General features: G+C 44.5%; 1 protein-coding gene across 1 annotated transcript; it reads left to right on the forward strand.

Annotated features, from left to right (window-relative positions):
- Positions 1–14,663: 14,663 nt before the first annotated feature.
- Positions 14,664–21,353, forward strand: LOC136315048 (NUT family member 2G-like). Its single transcript, XM_066246246.1, has 7 exons — positions 14,664–14,679; positions 17,069–17,777; positions 18,126–18,254; positions 18,721–18,857; positions 19,323–19,606; positions 20,054–20,170; positions 20,697–21,353. The coding sequence occupies exons 1-7, from the start codon at positions 14,664–14,666 to the stop codon at positions 21,351–21,353; spliced, it is 2,049 nt and encodes a 682-aa protein (XP_066102343.1).
- Positions 21,354–22,089: the final 736 nt, after the last annotated feature.

Here is a 22,089-nt window from a genome sequence, read left to right on the forward strand (position 1 = left end):
TGTGGGGAAAGCACAAGTTAACAATAAGATACCACCTCACACCAGTCAGAATGGCGCTCATTAACAAAACAACACAGGATAGGTGCTGGCGAGGATGTGGAGAAAGGGGACCCCTCCTGCACTGCTGGTGGGAATGCAGACTGGTGCAGCCACTGTGGAAAACAGTATGGAGATTTCTCAAAAAAATTAGAAATGGAACTGCCCTTTGACCCAGCCATCCCACTTATAGGAATATATCCCAAGGACACCATATCACCGACTGAAAAAAAGAAATGCACCCCCATGTTTAGGACAGCATTGTTCACAATAGCGAAGATCTGGAAACAGCCCAAGTGTCCATCAGTGGACGAGTGGATTAAAAAGCAGTGGTACATATATACTATGGAATACTATGGGGCCATGAGAAAGAAGGAAATATTACCTTTTGCAACAATATACCTGGCAACTATTATGTTGAGTGAAATAAGCCAGGCAGAGAAAGAAAAATATCGTATGACCTCACTCATTTGAGGAATCCAAAGAACAATGTGAACTGAGAAACAGAATTGAGACAGAGGAGAGATCAAAGGGACCAGAGGAAAAGAGGACAGAGGGAAAGGGGATGATAGGATGGGATAAACCTGAAGGGAAGGGGGGAGGATGCTGTAGGGCGGGGGGCAAGGGAGATGTTAAGGGGAATAGGGGGGAGGGGGCATGCATTCAGGGTGACTCTAGAATCTATGTAAACACAATTAATTAAATAAAAAAACACTAAAAAATATAAAATAAAACTAATAAGAAAACTATGTATGTATCCAGAACCTCTAAAACAGTGTCATGATCTCCAAAACACACACAACAAAAATTGCTATTTCCTGACTCAGAGCTAAGTTTGCAAAACCAGATGAGTAAGTATTCCAACTGTTTAGGATATTTCATATCTGATACTACATTTGCTAAAACATAATTCATAAAATAAAATAAACAAACAAACAGAAAAACCCTTTATCTTCTATGACTTTACAGAAAACATTCTAGTACTTACTCTCCTCTTTTCATAGCTGGAATTCCACTTGGTTCTGGGAATTTCAGCTCCTCAAGGTGTGACCCCTACACAGGCAGGAGCTGCAGCAGCATCACTGGGGAGCTTGTCCCAATCAGGACCAGGCTGGATGCCCCTGAACCGCACTCTGCATTTGAACAGAATCCCCAGGTGACTGTGCACAAGTCCCGGTGACATGTGGGAAGAACTCACCAAGCCTCTGGGTCCCAGCTTTCCTTGTAATGTTCATGTTGAGTGAAACCACCACCACAGCCCTGTGAAACAGTCCAGATGATGCTATTAATCCTCTTAGAGAGAAAGAGACTTGGTTCCGGGAGTTTACATGCTAGGCAGAGCTCACACACATTTAAGAGGCAGGAACATCCTGGGTGCAAGCCCGACTGTAATTCCCTTGTTGAACGTGCCGGCAGGACCTAGCCATAGTCTCAGTCCGCAGTGTAGCCAAGATCTGGGGCTACCCAGTCAGAATCCTTGCACCAGTCTTCAAAGGACCACATTTTTTCTCTTTGTGTTTATAAATCATAGTAAACTCCTTAATCTAGGTAATTTATTTAATGAGTAGTTCCTAATATTGGTTCCCTACTGCCAGCAGTTTAATACAAAAATTACAGGCCAGTTTAATTTCACTTAACCTTGCTAACTGTGCACACTTTCTCTCATTATTTCTGAATGAAGCATACACCCTTGTACAGTTCTCTTTTATGAACAAAAGAACGAAGCAAATGTTTAAAAATGTTTATGTTCCTTGATATTTTAAAATCATTATTTCTAACACCCAGACAATAAGAAAATATTACTATATTAAGTAGAATTATTTCCTATGGAAACGTCTCACCTGATTGACTAAATGGGTAAGAGACATTTAATGATACACTGGGAAAACTGCTATAACCCTTAACTGGTTTATGTGACAAAGTGTAATACTGTTCCATATCAACAAAGCAAAGAACAAAAACCACATGATCTTATCCATAGACGCAGAAAAGGCTTTTGATATGCTTAAGACTCTCAACAAAATGGGTATAGAAGGAAAATATCTCAACATGATAAAGGCCATATATGATAAACCATCAGCTAACATCATATAAAATGGCACTAAACTGAAGGCTTTCCCCCTTAAATCAGGAACAAGACAGGGTTGTCCACTCTCTCCACTCTTATTTAATGTGGTACTAGAGGTTCTCGCCACAGCAAGCAGACAAGACAAAGAAATAAAAGGCATCCATATCGGAAAAGAAGAAGTAAAGGTATCACTTTTTGCAGATGATATGATCCTATACATCGAAAACCCCAAAGAATCCACAAAAAGACTACTAGAAACAATAAGCCAATACAGTAAGGTCGCAGGATACAAAATTAACATACAGAAGTCAATAGCCTTTCTATATCAACAATGAAACATTTGAGAACGAACTCAAAAGAATAATCCCCTTCACGATTGCAACAAAAAAAATAAAATACCTAGGAATAAACATAACAAAGAATGTAAAGGACTTATATAATGAAAACTATAAACCATTGTTAAGGGAAATCAAAAAAGATATAATGAGATGGAAGAATATTCTTTGTTCTTGGTTAGGAAGAATAAATATAATCAAGATGGCCATATTACCCAAAGCAATATACAAATTTAATGCAATTCCCATCAAAATTCCAATGACATTTTTTAAAGAAATGGAGCAAAAAATTATCAGATTTATATGGAACTATAAAAAACCCCGAATAGCCAAAGCAATCCTAAAGAAAAAGAATGAAGCTGGGGGCATTACAATACCTGACTTCAAACTCTATTATAGGGCCACGACAATCAAAACAGCATGGTATTGGCAGAAAAATAGACACTCAGACCAATGGAACAGAATAGAAAACCCAGAAATAAAACCACATATATAGTCAAATAATTTTTGATAAAGGGGCCAACAACACACAATGGAGAAAAGAAAGCCTCTTCAATAAATGGTGTTGGGAAAACTGGAAAGCCACATGCAAAAGAATGAAACTGGACTACAGTCTCTCCCCCTGTACAAAAATTAACTCAAAATGGATCAAAGATCTAAACATAAGACCTGAAACAATTAAGTACATAGAAGAAGACATAGGTACTCAACTCATGGACCTGGGTTTTAAAGAGCATTTTATGAATTTGACTCCAAAGGCAAGAGAAGTGAAGGCAAAAATTAATGAATGGGACTACATCAGACTAAGTTTTTGCTCAGCAAGAGAAACTGATAACAAAATAAACAGACAGCCAACTAAATGGGAAATGATATTTTCAAACAACAGCTCAGATAAGGGCTTAATATCCAAAATATACAAAGAACTCATAAAACTCAACAACAAACAAACAAACAATCCAATAAAAAAAATGAGAAGAGGACATGAACAGACACTTCTCCCAGGAAGAAATACAAATGGCCAACAGATATATGAAAAGATGCTCATCTTCTTTAGTTATTAGAGAAATGCAAATCAAAACGGCAATGAGATACCACCTTACACCTGTTAGATTAGCTATTATTAATAAGACAGGTAATAGCAAATGTTGGAGAGGCTGTGGTGAAAAAGGAACCCTCATACTCTGTTGGTGGGAATGTAAAGTAGTACAATCATTATGAAAGAAAGTATGGTGGTTCCTCAAAAAACTGAAAATAGAACTACCTTATGACCCAGCAATCCCTCTACTGGGTATATACCCCAAAAACTCAAAAACATTGATACGTAAAGACACATGCAGCCCCATGTTCATTGCAGCATTGTTCACAGTGGCCAGGACATGAAAACAACCAAAAAGCCTATCAATAATGACTGGATAAAGAAGATGTGGCACATATACACTATGGAATATAAGAAATGATGACATCAGATCATTTACAGCAAAATGGTGGGATCTTGATAACATTATACGAAGTGAAATAAGTAAATCAGAAAAAAACAGGAACTGCATTATTCCATACGTAGGTGGGACATAAAAGTGAGACTAAGAGACATTGATAAGAGTGTGGTGGTTACGGGGGGTGGGGGGAGAGGGAGAGGGAAAGGGGGAGGGGGAGGGGCACAAAGAAAACTAGATAGAAGGTGACGGCCAGTGGATAATCTGACTTTGGGTGATGGGTATGCAACATAATTGAATGACAAGATAACCAGGACACGTTTTCTTTGAATATATGTACCCTGATTTATTGATGTCACCACATTAAAATTAATAAAAATTTATTTATAAAAAAACACACAACAAATTAACAACTAAAATATAAGCAATCAATATGAATAACGAACTGAAGGCTGGCTAAACACAAGTATTAAAACCAAGGATCTAAAGAAGAAGCCACATAGAGACTGACACCAACTTCCAGGGTCGAGTACCCCTATCCTTACAGCACCAGCCCAGGGAGTGCTCTAACCTGGCCCTCCAACTACTAGTGGCAGCTCCTGCATAGTGAGTGTTACAGAAAGGTCTGTGCTCTGTACCCAACAGGGACCAACAGTGTTCTCCCTCTCTTGCAAAGCTTTTGGCAGAGACTCAGACAGACACGGAGCTGTGTAGCCCCAGAGCAGGAAACATTCTACTCCTGGGCATGCCTCAGATGCCCCTCCCTCAACAAGAGACCCACCTGTCCTGTCATTCTCACTCCTGGAAGCCTTGCCCTGTTAGGCTTGGTTCTGCAGAAGGATGGGACTGTTGTGTGCAATCAGGAACCTTTGGTATGTTTCCTCCTGAGCCCGGAAAGCGTTGTTAAGTGCCACGAGTGCTGATGCCGTGGACTTCTGTGATTGAGGTTAATGGCAGCCACCAACGTGTCCTGCAGCATCCCCATTAAAAGAGCTCAGGAGTATCTCAATGTGTTCTTAAATCACACATGTCCTATTTGTCTCATAGAATCTAGATTCCTGTTTCTACCTCCTTACAAGCTTACACACATTATATAAGCACAAGTTCTTCGGGAAAGGGGCAAAACCACCTTTGTTAAATAGTAGAATGTGCATGTTCTTTAAAATAATTCTAAAATAATTTAGGGGTAATACTACCAAAGATCCTATTCAGAAAGCCTCTTCCATGTACCTAAAAAAAGAATTATCAACAGAAAGAAATGTTTCCTGAAATCCTAACAGAAAAAAAGCACCATCAGATACTGTTTGACTTAGATAAATAGTTTTCAACGTCCTGTTCACGGGCCGATGCCACTCCACTGGAAATTCCGTGTCGGTTGGCAAAAGAGTTAACGAACCAATATTATATAATGAATCTTAAACTAAGACGGGATAAAGTGCAAAAGCAATTCCCATTGCTTGATAAGTAAATTATTTTGGCACACTCAGACCATAAACTCAACATATACACAATGCCTTTGTTTTGTTCACCATGATCAAAACAGTTTACATTCAATTTTATGCTGTGTGACACTCTTCATGAGGTATGTCAGGCTTTTCTGATACATTAGGACTCATCTTGCTAACGATGCACAAAATAAACTGAGATAACGCCCACATGCAGACACAGTTCAAAGGCACAGGGCTCGGTACTGAGGGGCTGAGTGTCGTTGCCGGGAAGGAGCTTGGAGAGTCCCACTCTCACTGCTTGGGCGTCACTGCCTCTGTACCAGCTCCTACAGAACAACGCTGAGCAGCTACTTTGGCTTTTCTCCTTTTTTTGGTAAAAATGAAAAATGCTTAGTTTCTTTCGAATAACAAAAGTATGTACTCATATAGGTCTTCTGTAAAAGCAAAGTGGAGTGACATGAACTTTCAAAAACCAAGGAATAACCAAATGTGCTGCCAACCTTCTCTTTAGCTCTATGTACTTTACATTTTTACTCTCCCTCATCAATTCCACTGTGTGGTGGATACAACTTAACGTTTTACCAAACAAAATCCCAACCGTTTAAAAAGCAGCCCAAGAAATAAATGAGCAGCGTGATAGAGAGATGCGCCAGTGATCAGAACTCCATGCTCTGAAAGGAGGCTCGCCAGCACTGACAGGGCTGCCTGGTCGCACGGGCATGCAGTGCAGGTCAGCTTCTAAGGCTACGGCTCCCCAGCAGGAGGATGCCGGTCATAATGTCCATCATTGCCACCAGGTGCTATCACTCTGAATCTCACCCCATCCCCATGAGAGCATTGCTTACAATCACCCAGGTTAACAATCCTTACTGTATGAAAATACAATAGGAATTTAAACATTTCCATTAAGAGATTTCCCAGTTTTATTGAGATAAATCAGCATACAGCTCTGTATATATTTGTGTATTCTCATATCAAAGTTACATCTAAATTACACGACAACCATAATTCAGAACTACCTGATGTCTAGGTGAGCCGAAGTCCTATTACTAAGGATACACGGAAGCCGCCACGTTGAGTCTGTAAGACAAAATGAATGCACAGAACAATCAGGCCCCAAACCCATGCGTGGTGGATAAAAATCAGGACAAGTATCTCTGCTATAGAGGTTCCCCTCAGATGCAAGGGGGACCAGCCCCAGCCCAGGCTCCCCAGACCAGGGTTCTAATCCTGGGAGAAGAAAGTCTCCAAAATCAGGCTGTGAAAACCAGCAGGGACTTAACTGAGTGATACAGCAGGCTGTTAGAAGTCCAAGTGGTCCTCTGAAATGGCCCATGCTGGGATTCACTCAGATTCCCTTGCAGGAACTCATTCAGATTCTCTTGCTCTAATCTCCAGCACCAGGGCAGCAGCTCAAAAGGCACCAGGAACAGATGGCAAGGAAATGAATGGTCTGATTTTGAGATAAGGCCTGGAGGGGCAGCTTTTTCCTAGACAGAGGTCCTGGCAGAAACCATTGTTCCTTTGCTGAGTGCGCCCTCCCATTGCAGGTGGAGGCAGGTGTCCTATCTGAGTCTCCATTGACCTGCCTAACAGTGTATGCCAAGTCATGGTCACTCTCTTAAATCCCACATCACCAAGCTTCTGCGCCCACCCAAGCTGCTCCCAGTGGTTCTTTTTCATTAAAACGGCCTGTCTTGGCTCATGTAACAAATATTCCCAGAATTTCTTAAAGATTCACAAACTTCAAGAAAGCAGTATCTGGCTGTGACATGTTCTGTACTCTGGTTAAGTTTCCTGAGGTCTGACACAAGCAGCAGCAAGCCTCAGTTTGCATCTTGGCCTCTCTCAGGACACTGCAAGCTGGGCACAGTTAGTAACACAAGCAGATCTCTTTGTCACTCATGCTGAGTGGCCCTGAGCAGGGCATATTCAATGACTGCCCTTGACATGCACACCTGGAAGGGCCCATAGCCAGAGAACATCAGCTGGAAAAATTCAGACGACACCAGACCAACAAACACCTCCACAAAAAACACACCGTAAGGGAGGATTCCATAGGAACTAAAACACCAGTAAAGAGAAGTGCACTCCATGAGACCAGCCCCTGCACAACAGCTCGGTGTACTCCCAGCCACTCCCCATGGAAAATCAGCCTGAGGGTCAAGCCCCCCCTCCAATAGGTCAACAGCAATCAAACTTAACTAAAACAGGAGGGCCCACACAATCCACACAAGGACAATATTGGAGAGCTCAGCACATGTGACCCAGGAGATTACACCATTGGTACCACAGGGCACCTACAATATAAGGCTACTGTACCAAGAATAGGACATGAAGCAGATGTATTAATAGGTAGAAACGTACATGCGGAGGCAGCCAAAATGAATAGACAAAGACATGCCCCCCAAAAAGGCACAGAACAGCTCTCACCAAAAGAACTCAACAAAATGGAAGCAAGAAATCTAGTTGCAGTGTTTAAAACACTGGTCCTAAGGGGGTTCACAGAGTTAGGAAAAAAGTAGATGAGTTCAGTGAGAAAATTAACACATAAAAAGAAAAAAAAATGGGTATAGAAAACATGAGAATCAACCAGCCATAAAAAAGATAATAACTAAAGTTAAAAATAAGTTAGAGTCAACCAACAGTAGATTACATCAAAGCAGCAATTCGGATAACAAAGTAGCACAAAACACTCAATCAGGAGAATATAGAGAAAAATTAATTTTAAACAATGAGGACAGTTTAAGGGACCTAGGAGAAAATATCAAGCACAACATTCACATCACATGGGTAGCAGAGGAACAAGTAAGAGCACAAGAGATTGAAAACCTATCTGCAGAAATAATGGTGAAAACTTCCCTAAGCTGGGAAAGGAAATAGATATACAAGTCCAGGAAGTGCAGAGACCCACACCAAGACACATCGTAATTAAAATGCCAACAGCTAAAGAGAAAAAGAATCTGAAAAGAAGTAACTTATATATAAGAAAGTTTCCATAAGATAGTCAGCTGATTTCTCAATAGAAACTTTGAAGGCAGAAGGGACTGGCACCAAATATTCAAAGTGATGAAAAGCAAGGAACCTAGAATCAAGATTACACCACCCATCAAGGATATAATTTAGAAATGAAGGAACTATATACAGCTTCTCATATAAGAAAAAGCTGAAGGAGTTCCTCACCACCAAATCAGTATTGGAAGAAATGCTAAAGTGACTTATTTTAAAAAGAAGATGCCCTGACCAGATAGCTCAGTTTATAGCAATGTCCTGAAGTACAGAGGTTGCCAGTTCAATCCTTGCTCATACAGAAATAGATATCCCTGTCTCTCTATCTCTTTTTCTCCCTTCCTCTCTCTCTCTCTAATCAATCAATAAATATAAATTAATATAAATTATAAAAAGAAGAAAAAATAATAAAATAGCAGTAACTACATACCTATCAATAATTACTTAAATGTAAATGGATTAAATACTCCAATCAAAGTCATAGGGTGCCTGAATGGGTAAGAAAACAAGATCCATACATATGCTGCCTACAAGAAACCCCATTCAGAATGGAATGCACATACAGTCTAAAAGTAAAGAGACAGAATAGGTTTATTCATGCAAATCAATTTTTAAAAAGCTGAGGTTTACATTGATATTAGAAAAAATAGACCTTATCCTTCTGTTTTTATTGCATTTATTGAGATGACATTCTTTAATAAATCTATACATGTTTCAGCTGTACATCATTCTATGATACATCAAATGTATATTTGCACTGTGTTCACTACCCCCAAAACAAAGGCTGTAACAAGAGACAATAAAGGACCTACCAATTCCACTCTGGGAATTATCCAAAAACACTAATTTGAAAAGGCATATACATCCTTATGCTGACTGCGCCATTATTTACAATAGCCACGATATGGATTAAACCTAAGTGTCCATTGATAGATTATATAATGGAATACTCCTCAACCTAATAAACAATAAAATCTTGACATCTGCGACACTATAAATGGACCAAAAGAGCACTGTGCTCAAGGGAAATACTCAGACAAAGAACAACAAACACCATACGAGATCATTTATACTGGAATCTAGAAAACAAAATAAATAAAGAAACAAAGAAGAGATAAACTCATAGGTACAGTTAGCGGTTTGATGGTTACCATTAGGAGAGAGGCTGAGATGATGGGTAAAAAAAGAGAAGAAAGGAAGATGTGAGGTTGCCAGGTATAAAAGCAATTACAAAAATGTAAAGTACACCATAGGGAATACAGTCAACAATATCTTGAGAAATATGTATGGTGTCAGATGGGTACCAGACTTATCTAGCCTCACTCTCACTGACTATACAGATAGACCATCTCTTACTGACAAAGATTTTACTGACAAAACCCTACTCATTCTGTATACTCTCATGCTTCACCTACATCTATATATACACTTACAATATGAGCCTAAATACACACATACCAATATATCACAATGGATATATTCACTGAATACCTACAGACTTAGGCTCTCTAAATCCAACAAATAAAAAATAGTCTCGTGTGGTGACACCATAAAAAAAGATACATATGCAAAACACATATTCTCAACAATTCCTGACAGCACACTCAACCTGCAGTCTCTTAGTTTGCAAAAACATAGAGTGAACTCTCAAATCCTATAGAGCAGTGGTCCCCAACCCCCGGGCCACAGACGGGTACCGGTCCGAAGAGAAAAAATAAATAACTTACATTATTTCCGTTTTATTTATATTTAAATCTGAATGATGTTTTATTTTTAAAAAATGACCAGATTCCCTCTGTTACATCCGTCTCTTAGATGCTTGTCTCGGTTATGTGATACATTTATCCGTCCCACCCTAAAAGCCGGTCCCTGAAAATATTTTCTGACATTAAACCGGTCCATGGCCCAAAAAAGGTTGGGGATCACTTCTATACAGTACACAACCTTTCATAAGCTCCAAGGACTCAAATATGTATACTCTCACAAACAAACCATACTTATCAAACACATGTTAGTCCACCTCATAAACACTGAGAAAACATATACAAGTAATACCACATATTCTTTAAGCATTACATTCAGGAACAGACACAAAGAGGATCCCAAACTTCCTGATATACTCACAAATTCCAGATACACCAAAAAGCCACTCATGAACCCTATACGCTCAGATAGACACACTCAAAACACAAAAATACTGACAATCTATTAAGCCTCATTAATATATGTACACAATTCTCACACACCTGAGGACACACAAACACACAACACATGCTAATATTTCCAATGCCTGAATATAGACATCTCTCAAACACTATACTTTATGCCACCTCTCCAGAATAAAACCTCATCATCGCTCTCCTCAATATATAACAAAAACACAATAATTTTTCTTCCTTCACCCTGAATAAACAGATTATTTCTTACTACCTACCAAACACATGTAGAAACACTCTACTATTCTCCAAAGAAATATACTTTGAGTACTCCAAACAGCCCCATACCCTATGAACAAACTTTGATAATTCATGCACCTGGTGACAGATACACACACAAACCAGTATACACATACAAGAACATAGAAATATCTCCAGGAAACCATACATGAAACAACTTCCACATATCAAATTAGCCCTAGCAATTAAGAATTATCTCTCACCTGCACAAATACTGACATATAACCATACCACAGTCCTCTGATACATATAAATACAATTTTCCCACTCAGTCATGTAAACAGAGAACCCCAACTCTCCATCAAATACACACATGCTTACCCCAAAATATTTAAGTCTAATAGCCCCTACTGAAAAATATAAACACATACCTCCAACAAGCATTCATTCCAACCACCACGGGCCTTGAATATACACACAAACTCAATACTCACACATTTTATATACGACTCAAATATACCACATTATCTAGCAAACAATAAATATGCTAACATATCGTGGTACCCCCTATGTCCTTAATACTCATATAATGCAACACTACATACATATGCATAATCCCACACTCTCAAGTTCTCACACAGACTTAACTCTTCATCTTATAGGACACAGAATCACACAAACATCATATGACACTTGCAATTACAACATCCACCAGTCCTAAAAAAAGGTCACAGATCTACAATCTCCACAAGGAAATATGCATAGACAGCTCCTGAAAAATCACAAAAATGCACATGACCAAACAGGATGCCTTGAATACACAATGACCCTTCAAATTCCCAAAATATAAGACAAAAAGATCATAAACAGAAAGATCACATACCCAAGCTAATGAACACAAACCCTTTCGCATATGCAGAACATTCTTCTAACTGGGCTCATTAACGAAATTCCCAAATTCACGAGAGAAAAGGAACAGATAAACATGCACCCCCAAACATCAACTTACAAACACCTAACCACCAACTTCTTGGGTATACAGGAATTATATCTCAACATCCTCCAAATACAACACTCAACCTTATACGCTCTCACAAAAACACAGGTATCCACAGACAAATAGCCATAGACAAAATCAGCCCAGTCATTAGAGTACACTCATCAGATTCCCATCAACCAATGATACAGTATACGCAAACAACATGTATGCTTGTGAATCCATGATGTGACAACAGACTTCATTACTATTAGAGTCAGCAGAATCCTTCAGTCCATTGACAAAATTGTAGTTTGAATGTAACTGTTGCCTGAGTTTCACCATAGAAAGGGAAACAGTGAAACTAGGAGGATGTACATGAAAGCTTCCCTCATTTCCACTCATTTGCAATGACCTGAGTCTTTTCTCACTGAACAAAAGGACTATTTGCAAACCCAGAAGAACTGCCCCAGAGCTTACGTATTACTAAAAACACAGGAGACACAAATGACTCTCACAGTTTAATAGATGACACAAATTATTAGACCCCAATGTAGACTCCGCAATCACTGAACCACATGACCGGGCTGCCAGAGGTGCCAATTCCCTGGTGTAAACACCACGCGAGGCTAACTGCGTGGGAGACCAGGAACGCAGCCCCAGGCGCAAATAGCCCACAGCATGAACAACAGTGAAGGGGGCTAATCCTGAGGGGTAAGAGTAGATGCATCCCTTACCAGTTTGTTTTCCTAACGGACTCCAGAGGTCGCCATGTCTGCGCGTGTCCAGCCAGTACTGCCGTTGGGGGCATCCGTCTCCGTTGGCGCATGCGCACCTACCAGGGTAAACCAGCCGCAACGGACTCTGGGAGACATTGCAAGACTCTGGGAGCCATTGCAGGAATGAGCCCCTCCCAAGTGCGCGTGCGTGTGCACGTGCATGTATATGTACATCCTGATGCAATGAATCCCTGAAACCCGACCAGGCTGTTCATTGTAGAACAAGAGAAGTGGAATGTGGGGACTTCTTGCGAAGCTTCTCCAGCAAGGACTCTTTGTCTGTTGTTCATGAAGGGACACTATGTATCTCATTCAGATGGGAACACATGCAAAGCTGAGCCTAGATCCCAAAGAACAAGGGTGTAGAATACAGACAGGAAATTTAGAAGCCAATGCGCAGGGGGTTTCCAAGCTCAGACAGGGAAGCCAGGACTAGGTGGATGCAGGATTCTGTGCATGGGTGTTGGACATGGTGGATAGAATTCTGGCTTATTCTCCAAGTGCACATCCATCTCATGTATACAGTGATGGAATTTTAACACCTGGAAAACCAGGACTGAGGATCTTAACACATGGAAGTAGAAGATTTTCTGTCTTCGTGTCCCTTACTTCTGTCCTTACCCACTATGATCCTAGACGTTCAGTACTATAGGAGGCCTCTCAGAAATTCTGCATCCTCCAAAGAGAGTGTGTACTTCAAATGTGTGTGCAATTGTGTTTTGTGGTGGAGCCAAGATGCACACTTCAGTCTCTGCACTCTGAATTCTCCTTTGAGGGGGGTGTATCTAATAATTGCCTCATAAGTTACTTGCTTGATAGAGTTACCAGATAAAATACACAATGCCAGTTAAACTGTAACTTCAGAAAACAGCTAACAAATTTGTAGTAAAGATATATTCTAAATATTGCATGGGACACAATTATTCTAAAAACAAATTCACTATGTATCTGAAAACCAAACTCAATTGGGCATTTATTATTTGCAGTATATGGCCTCCTAATCGTTCCTGTACTTTGAATTTAAAGGAACCATAGAACTTCCTGTTCTAATAATATAGGATCTAGAAATAAAGAGAGGAGCCACGTTACCAGTACAAATAAAATCTTTATGGTATATACTAAATAATATTGCATATAAAGTAAATATATTGATATATATATTCATTTCTAACCAGAGGGAAAAACTGAAAGCAATTTAAAATAATGAAAACAGTTTGCATTAGCTATAGTTGCAAAACTACATCTCTGGAGAGATGTAAAGAAAACAGATAACCCTGGCATCCCGTGGGTAAAATGACTGGACTGCCAGGTGAAGGAGGCAGGAGCAAGACTTGTCCCTGCATTTTCCATTGTGCACTATTTGACCATGATCTATCCAGAGGCATTCCGTATTTAAAATATTACATTAGACTCATTCAAAAGGTCAAATATTAAATATTGAACAACATAATACTCTGAGAAACAAAAAGTAGTGATTTCTAGTCTAGGCCTTTTAGACCGCAGGACTTCCCCTGAGGGACAGGAGCCACGGGATCCTTGGTAGGGCTGGGCCCTCACTCTGCAGAACTTCCAGCCCTGGGCGTCTAGGGGCACAGGACTGCCGCCATACAATGAAGTGCACACAGCAAGCTAACAGGGAGGATCTGCTGAGTAAATCCTAATTTCAAACGTTGGATGTTGTGGGGACATAATTATCCATTATTTATTGTGTGTTTAAATTTTCTCCTTAAGTGTAGCTTGTGTTGAAGTAAGCCAAGAGCCAGAAAGGAAGCAGGTTGAGAGACCCACTACTAGATTGAAGGATCAAGAACTGATGTAAAGGGAACATCAAGTCCTGCCTTTCATCTGTGAGTCTAAACAACCAGCGCATAAATTGCTTAAAGAGGTGCACACCAACAGTGTTACCCCTTGCAATGTGAAAGGACCTTCTGGTTCCTGCCTCCCTGCCAGAGCCCTCCATGGAATGTCTCCCCACCCCACCCACCCAGGCTCACCTGCCCTCCGCCCCTCCCCCGCTATAGAATGTCTGGAGCCCTACATTCTGCCGTTTAAATTCAAACTACTACTTCCTTCATTGGGATGCTGAGCATCTGTTGGAGCAGGTTACTCTCTGGTACCGACACTTGAATTTTGTCATTTTGGAGGCGAGTAGGCAGCAGTGGCCAGTGCCTCAGCCTGTGGGGATGGCTTCAGAAGGAGGTAAGTGTATAGATTGGATTGGGGGAGTATTTTAGAGAACTTGGGATTCAAATGTGACACTTTCATGTGGGAAACAGTTTAAACTGAAGAAGAGGAAGGAGAGGGACTGGACCTACTAGGGACCTGTCACCCAGGAGGACTGGCAGCCAATGGAAACCTGTGACATTAGAGGCCAAGAGGGCGCTTGAGAGGTTGATCAGGATGATTCAGAATAAAACCTGGCTGTAGGGAGAGGAGAGCAGCAGGCACATGGATTCTTTCTGGAGTGGAGACAGCCACTCACTGTGTGTAAGGGAGTAGTAGGTTTTGTTGTGTTGGTGGCACAGGAAGGGACATAAAAAACCATAGTCCTGTGGCCTGCTCTTCAGGCACCTGGACCTTGCCCATGATACCTTTTCTGAGGGGTTTGAGCTGTGTATACTAGGGCTAATGGGGGCAGTGGTGAGAGGTGACCTCACTCAGAAAATTGTCCAGAGGGGCTGCTGTGGGCAAGTCTACACTGAAATGTCCTCCCCCAGGGTTAGGCTGGAAGGTACTCCAACTGCTACAGCCCAGAGCTTCTCCACTCCTTCCAGCCCAGAGCTCACACCTCCTCAGTCCACGGAGCTTTTTATCATCTTGGGTTCCAAAAAAACAGGGCAGCCATGTAACTGTCACAAATATAGGACTCACTTCCCCTAGTTGTCCTGAACATACACCTCTGTGCCTATTCAGGTTTTCAGACCTTCTCCCTCTGATCGTGTATCTCACAGTACCTCAGCCCTGCCTTTTCCCTGTGAGATCAGGGTTTGCTCAAATTCCATGTCACTGCTTCACGGACAGAAAAACAGATGTGGGACATGGTGGGTTTTCCCATGGAACATTAGTGAAGGCAGATTCCTTTGCAAAAGGGACCAGGGGAGTAGCACAGAAGCAGAAAGGAGATCTTGTGTATCATAAGTAAATGTCCTGTGACACCTGTCCTGAGTAGTTAGGGGTCTGTGGTGCGTAGCTCTTTCTCCTGGACTAAGGTGAGCTTGAGTTCCTCTGAACAGGGAGGTTTTCCAGATAGCTTTGTACCGTTTTCTCTCACCTAGTTTTTACTGGGTCCTCAATTTCCATTTTGGGGGGCCAGAAGGGAGAGGACAATAGACAGTCTACAGTCCCATGATGTATCTAACATAACTGCAACTGTGGAACTTTCTTGAAAATCCACTGACCACCTAAGTACTCTCCATTCCTTAGGCAGTTTCTCATTCTTTGCAGCTTTCATCAGCTGTGAATTGACAGAAACTAAGGGACATAAAGACCCCTCTCCTTGGAACAGAGTTCCTGAGGGTAGCCATTAGTCTGAGAACTGGGGAAGGAGTGGCAGTGCTGGGCCCATGTTACGTGTTTGCGGTTGTTGGTTCTGACACCATGTGCACGCCATGCTGGGATGTTGTGTGATATTGGTGATAGTGGGTCTGGCGCCTTCTTCTGGAGAGCTATTACTCAAGTGTTTTTGTGTTTTTATGCAAGAATACAAAACAAACGGAAGTATAAAGAGGACAAGGGCCCTAATATACTAGACACTACTTTTTAACAGGAGGTCCTTTGACTGTCTCCAAAGGACTGGAGAAAGTCGCTACTGCTAGTGTGTCTGCTTAGAGTCATGTGCCACAGAGCAGAATCTACCGGTGCCATGAATGGCTAACAGCCTCTTTCTTACTCAGCAGGGTCGGGTGTCAGGAAAGCCTAAGAGTCCTTACGTGTTTGCTCTTGTTGGTTCTGTCATCATGTGCATGCCTGGCTGGTGTGTGAAGTGTTATACAGGATTACTGGTGCCTTCTTGTAAAGAGATATTACTCCAGTGTTTTTGTATTGTTGTGCAACACTAAGAAAAAAAGAGAGCAATTTTTATTGAGGAAAAAGAAGAATGAGGAGGAGGAAGGAGAAGGGCCCTAATATTGTAGACACTGTCTTTCAAAAAGGCCCTTTGGGTGTCTTGAAATTACCTTGGAGAATGTCGTGACTCCTGGTGTGTCTGCCTAAGGTCATTTTCCACAGAGCAGATTTCTACCTGGTGCCATGTCTTGGGGACATCCTCTGACACGACAGGGTCAGGGGCGCCAGAATCACTATGGAGGCTCTAAGACTCATTACTGCTTGGGGCTGCTTCTTGGCAGACCATGGTCAGGAAACCTTGGTGAACAGGGAGCATGCTCTCTATTAAAATAATTATGAACTGGACATCAGAGCATGACATTGATTAAGGACATTTATAATCTCCACTCTTTCCGCGATCCATATGGCCCATCCTGTTGAGAGTCTCCACTCAGATTCCTCAGTGGCTACAGGAGACCCAGAGTGGCTCGGTCCTATTTGCTAATTCTCCTCCTCCATTCACCGCTTTCCTTTGTCTGAACAGCATCTGCAGTGCTGGTAGCGGATGTGACTGGGAACCCTGGTGCCTCCATGACTCCTTTCATGGCACTGCCGTTGCCCAAGCCCACTACTGGCCCTGCACACCGGCCTCCGTGGGAGCGGCCTCTGCCACCACTCATGACAACATCATTCCCTCCTGGCCACACCCTGGCGCTGCCCACCTTGCCCAGGACACCTGTAGAGGCAGGAGATGCTGGTCATGGCCCCATTAGAACAGGGGCTCAGAATATAATAGACCAGACCAAGTTAGAAGGGGGACAACCACAGCCTCCCCAGAATCACATCACTGTCCTGACTCAGGCCCCCCTCAACTGGAGTGCTCCAGGGGCCCTGACTGGGGGTGCTGTGTGTCCTGCTCCCCTTTTCTTGGAAGCCTCCACGGTGGAGATAACTGTACCCACCTTGGCAGTTGGCAGTGCCCAGGCCAGCGAGGGAGGCTGGTGTCACAGCCTTCCTCCTCAAGCTCCACCATCAGCTGCCCAGCTGGCCCCCATCATCCTCCCAGGGAACTCGGGGCCACAGTCTAATGGGCCATCCTGGGAGGGTGGCCTGGCCACCTCCCAAGCCAAGGCCTCACTGGATGACTCGAAGACTACCTACGAGAACTTCCAGCGTTGGCAGCGCTTCAAGGTGCTGGCCCGGAGGCACCTCCCTGAGAGTCCGGATGCAGACGCTCTTTCCTGCTTCCTCATGTGAGTGCTCCGGGCAGGGACACGGGGACTCATTGGAGCTTTCACATGAAAGAGCTCATGGGGTGGACATGCAGGCCGGCTTATCCTGGGACACTGGAAGGAAAGTCTGAGGGTAGTTTCCCAGCTGTAGACTGTGAGTGGACAGTAAACTTCAAGATCATGTTCATGGTGGTAGGAATGTGAAGCGATAACAACATAACTCAGAAAGCTGGTCTCACACACGGACGGCTCCTCCTTCATCTGGTGGCACTCAGTTATGCCTTGGGCGGGGTGTGTGCTCAAAGAGCTGCGTGGGCTGAGTGGGTGTAGGCCGGGCTAGAGATTGTAAGTGACTCTGAGGTCTTACAGGCCAGCGCTCCGGTCACTGTCCCGCCTGAAGCCCACCATGATGCTGGAGGAGGGAATAGGGCAGGCCATGCAGGAATGGCACCGCAAAAGCAATTATGACCGGATGTTCTTCTATGATATGGCAGCAGAGTGAGTCGTGGTTCTGGGTCCTGACAATTGGGGTGGGGACAATGGGAGGTGTGGTGTCGGCAGGGCAGTGTCTGGCTCTGATAGTGCTCATCAGAGAATACTCAGGGGAGGTTGTTTGTCAACACCTGATCCCCACAACTTAGAGGCCCTTCTTTCTACTGTAAACCTCTTTGTCATCCTCTGAGCATGGCTTCAGTTCTACATCCACTGTTGACTCTACCCTCCTATTATCTTTACCCTTCACCTGTTTGATATGAAGGCTCGGGTGAATGTGTTCAGCACAGAGGGACCAGACCAGAGGGCTGTGCGGACAGTGAACTCACCAGCCACCTGCTGGCCTCCTCAGGGGCAAGGGCCCGGACAGCCCAAGGCACTTGCTCTCCTGTCTCTCCATCAGCTGCTGGCTGTGCTGGGCCCAGGCGGTCACCTTCTCAGCACAGCCTGTGTCTCCCTCCCCCTGAACCAGGTTCATGGAGCTTGAGAAAAAAGAGAATCAGAATCAGAAGGTGCAGTGGATGCAGGAGGCACAGGGCCCGCCTCGTCCAGCCCCTCCAGGACCTGATTCCTGCGGGCTTCCAGCCCCCATGGCTGGCCCACAGCCAGGTAGGACAACACTTCCCACAGGAGCTTACGCTCAAAGGGAATGAGGGCTCAGGGCAGGCCACTGTCCCCATGTTGGTCCCCTTTCTTGTAAGGGCCTTGTTCTTTCAAAACTCAAACAAAAAATACCTATGAGGGCAAGCATGTCAGCTGCCCTTTTCCACCAGGGGCCTGAACTGTTCAACATTCATCACCCCTCTCCCACCTCCCTGTCAAAGGACCAGCATTAAGTCTGCTAAGAAGCAGCCTGCTGGGGACCCTTGGAGATTCTATGGCTCCACACATCCTCCATTTACACTTGACACTTTTGGACGCCCCCTCTGACCTCACCTCTTCCACGATCACATGACTTCAGGGGGCATGACACAGCCTCATGCATGTTAATGTCCCCACACAGCCCTCCCCAGAGGATGCTCAGAAGGGGAAGCAGGAGTTGCTCATTCCCTCTCCTCTTCCCTCTTTCCCCAGCTTGCACTTCCAGCGTGGCCACACCTAAGGCCCAGGGCTCCCATGCACCCCAGGAGCTCCGGGAAACCCAGTCACCCTGTGACATCCCGCCTGAGGCTGTGCAGGAGTACATGGACATCATGGACGAGCTGGAGGGACTGACCCACTCAGCCACAGTGGAGCCCGGTGGAGAATGGGAAGAAGACAGAAAGGAGCCACAGAAGCAAGAAAATGGGCCCTCCCAGGACCCAGACGTCATGAGCTACTTTAATCAGCTGTGTTCCCAGGAAGACTTTGCCAACAAGGTGGGCTGGCTCAGAGCTCTGGGGTCTGCAATGTTCCAGAGGGAGGAACTCTAACATCCAGACCTGGGCTCTGCCCAGGCGAACGGGATTAAGCTCTATTCTTCATTCCTGAGTTAGGTGCTGTGTGGGTGTGAGTGTGTCAGTGTGTGTACATATGCATGTTGTGTGTGTGTGTATGGTGTATGTGGTTTATGTTGTATGTGCTCTCTGTGTACATAGGTGGGTGTGCCCTTGTATTGATATGTGTATGTGTTATATGTGTTCTTGTGTATGTTTGTGTGTGTGTGTGTGTGTGTAGATGATATGAATCACCTATGATGGTATGAATCACCCACATCATGTGAGAGGATGGAGTGGGTCCGAGCTTTTTTATTTTTCCTCCAGGTCTTGCTGACTCATGGTTTTCTCACTGCCAAGGGTGCTTACAGCCTCTTCTTTCTGTCTCAGGTAGAAGAGGTCTTGGACCCTCATTTCCTGGCACAATTGCTGTCGCCAGAAGCATCCCTGGATCTCTTGGAACAAGTGGAGACATTGGAGCAGGAGGAAGGACTCACTCCCATCCAGGTGAGCCAGGGGAGGACGGGAACTTAGGAAGATGGAAGGGGGACTCCAAGTGTGTCATGGGAGGACAGGACCCCATGTGAGTTAGAGGAGGCATGACAGGTGAATCAGGGAGAGAGAGGGACTACTGGTACAGTGGGGGAGGGGTAATCCCTGGGAGGGAGAACCCGGGTACACCTGGGAAAGGAGCAACCAAGAACAGGAGCACATGACTGCTCACCCCTGCTCTGCCTGTGGGCATGGCATGCTGAGAGTCTAGCTCTGGGATGGGTGCAGTGCAGGATGATAAGGAGGGGACTATATAAAAAGAAGGGTGATAGGAAGGAGATGATATGGAGCCCCAAAGGGAAGGGAAGGGCACAAAGCTGGGAATATGATACAGGAGGACGGCTGGAGAGCCAGGTGTCTGCTTGGATTTGAGTCACATTTTCACCCCATGCCTCCTCCTCCCCAGTGCCATTGTCCCACCATTTATTCCTCCTCCTCTCTCACATGTGTGCCGAGTCAGTCACTGTCCTTCTCATTCTAGGGTGTGCAGGCACCCCAAACTCATGGTGCACCTCGATTGGACCCCAGTTCTTCTGAGTCCCAGGACAGCCAGGAGGCCCAAAGACACAACCACAGCCACCAGCAGGGAGTCAGTGACAACACCGGGCCCCCAGAGACTGCCTTCAAGTACCGTCCAAGGCGCAGTCGAGCAGATGCCGCCCTGTCCAGGCCCACAGCCTTTGCTGTCTCTACAGGACAGCAGGAGTGCCCTCCATACGATGCACAATGGCCCTGCTCTGCTCCCCAGGGTCACAGCACCACTTACTCTAGACTGGGACCCAGAGATGCCTCCACTCCCAGAGGGACCTGTCTTGTTAGGGAGTCACATGGGCCAGAGGACAGGGCCAATGAGAATGAGGACCTTCCCAACCTGGCCTTCCTCTTGGCCTCCCCTAAGAGCCTGCTGCCCTGCACACTCTCTCTGAGTCCTGTCTCTGCCTCTGGCTTTACCGATGGTGGACAGTGGGGGCTTCCGGGAGCTGCCCAGTCCCAGTTCCCTCAGAGACTAGGTCTCAGCCACACCGCTCCACAGGCTCCCAAGTGTAGGAAGAGGAAGTGTGACCAGTCTGTCACTGGGAGTTGGATGAAGCGGCCGTGCAGCCTGTATGGAGCAGCTGCCAGTCCCCTGCGGGCCTAGTCTAGATGTCACCTGGCTGTACCCACGAGGAGCCCCTGTCATCCCAGGGCTGATCCTGGCTGTTTACTTAACATGGGAGGGAGGGAGGAGGGAGGGAGGGGAGGAGAGCAATACCTTTAGGGTGGGGGTGGGACAGGATGGTATAGAAGCAACATTTGGGGGCATTAAGTGTCAATTTTGAATAAAGGTGATTTAGTTTGAAAATTCTCTGTGGGCCACTGTCTACAAACTCAGGTTTGCGCTGCTTCTTGGGAAGGGGACCTGAGAGAAAGGAAGGATGCAGGAGGTCACAGACACTATGGATCCACAGGTGACCCTTCCTTTTTCCTTCAGATTGATCGGGACTATTTTTTTACTACATCTGGGAGCACACGGCTCTCCAATCCCCTGGGACTCTCCCATCACTTCTACTCTCAAGGTCAGACTGGGTGAGGGGCCTCTGGAAGCCGCTAGGCAGCTGGGCTGGGCGCTTCTCAACATTTCCAGGGTTTCCTGTGTGAGTGTCCTGACCAGAGAGGGAAGGGCTGGCCTCAGCGACCGACTGTCTGCCTCTGTGCTTCGATACAGAAGAGTCGTCTAGTCTCAGGGAGATGACTGAATGTGGAGGGTGGTGGGGGCCGTGCAGCTGAGCAAAGGGTGAGAAGAGTGTGTGGGACACCTGTTAAAGGTGCATGCCTGAAAAATGACAGTGGGTGGAGATAATACCAAGTCCCTTGTGGGATTTCTGTGTGGGAGC

Source organism: Saccopteryx bilineata, chromosome 11 (genome assembly GCF_036850765.1).
Source record: "Saccopteryx bilineata isolate mSacBil1 chromosome 11, mSacBil1_pri_phased_curated, whole genome shotgun sequence".
Lineage (NCBI taxonomy): Eukaryota > Metazoa > Chordata > Mammalia > Chiroptera > Emballonuridae > Saccopteryx > Saccopteryx bilineata.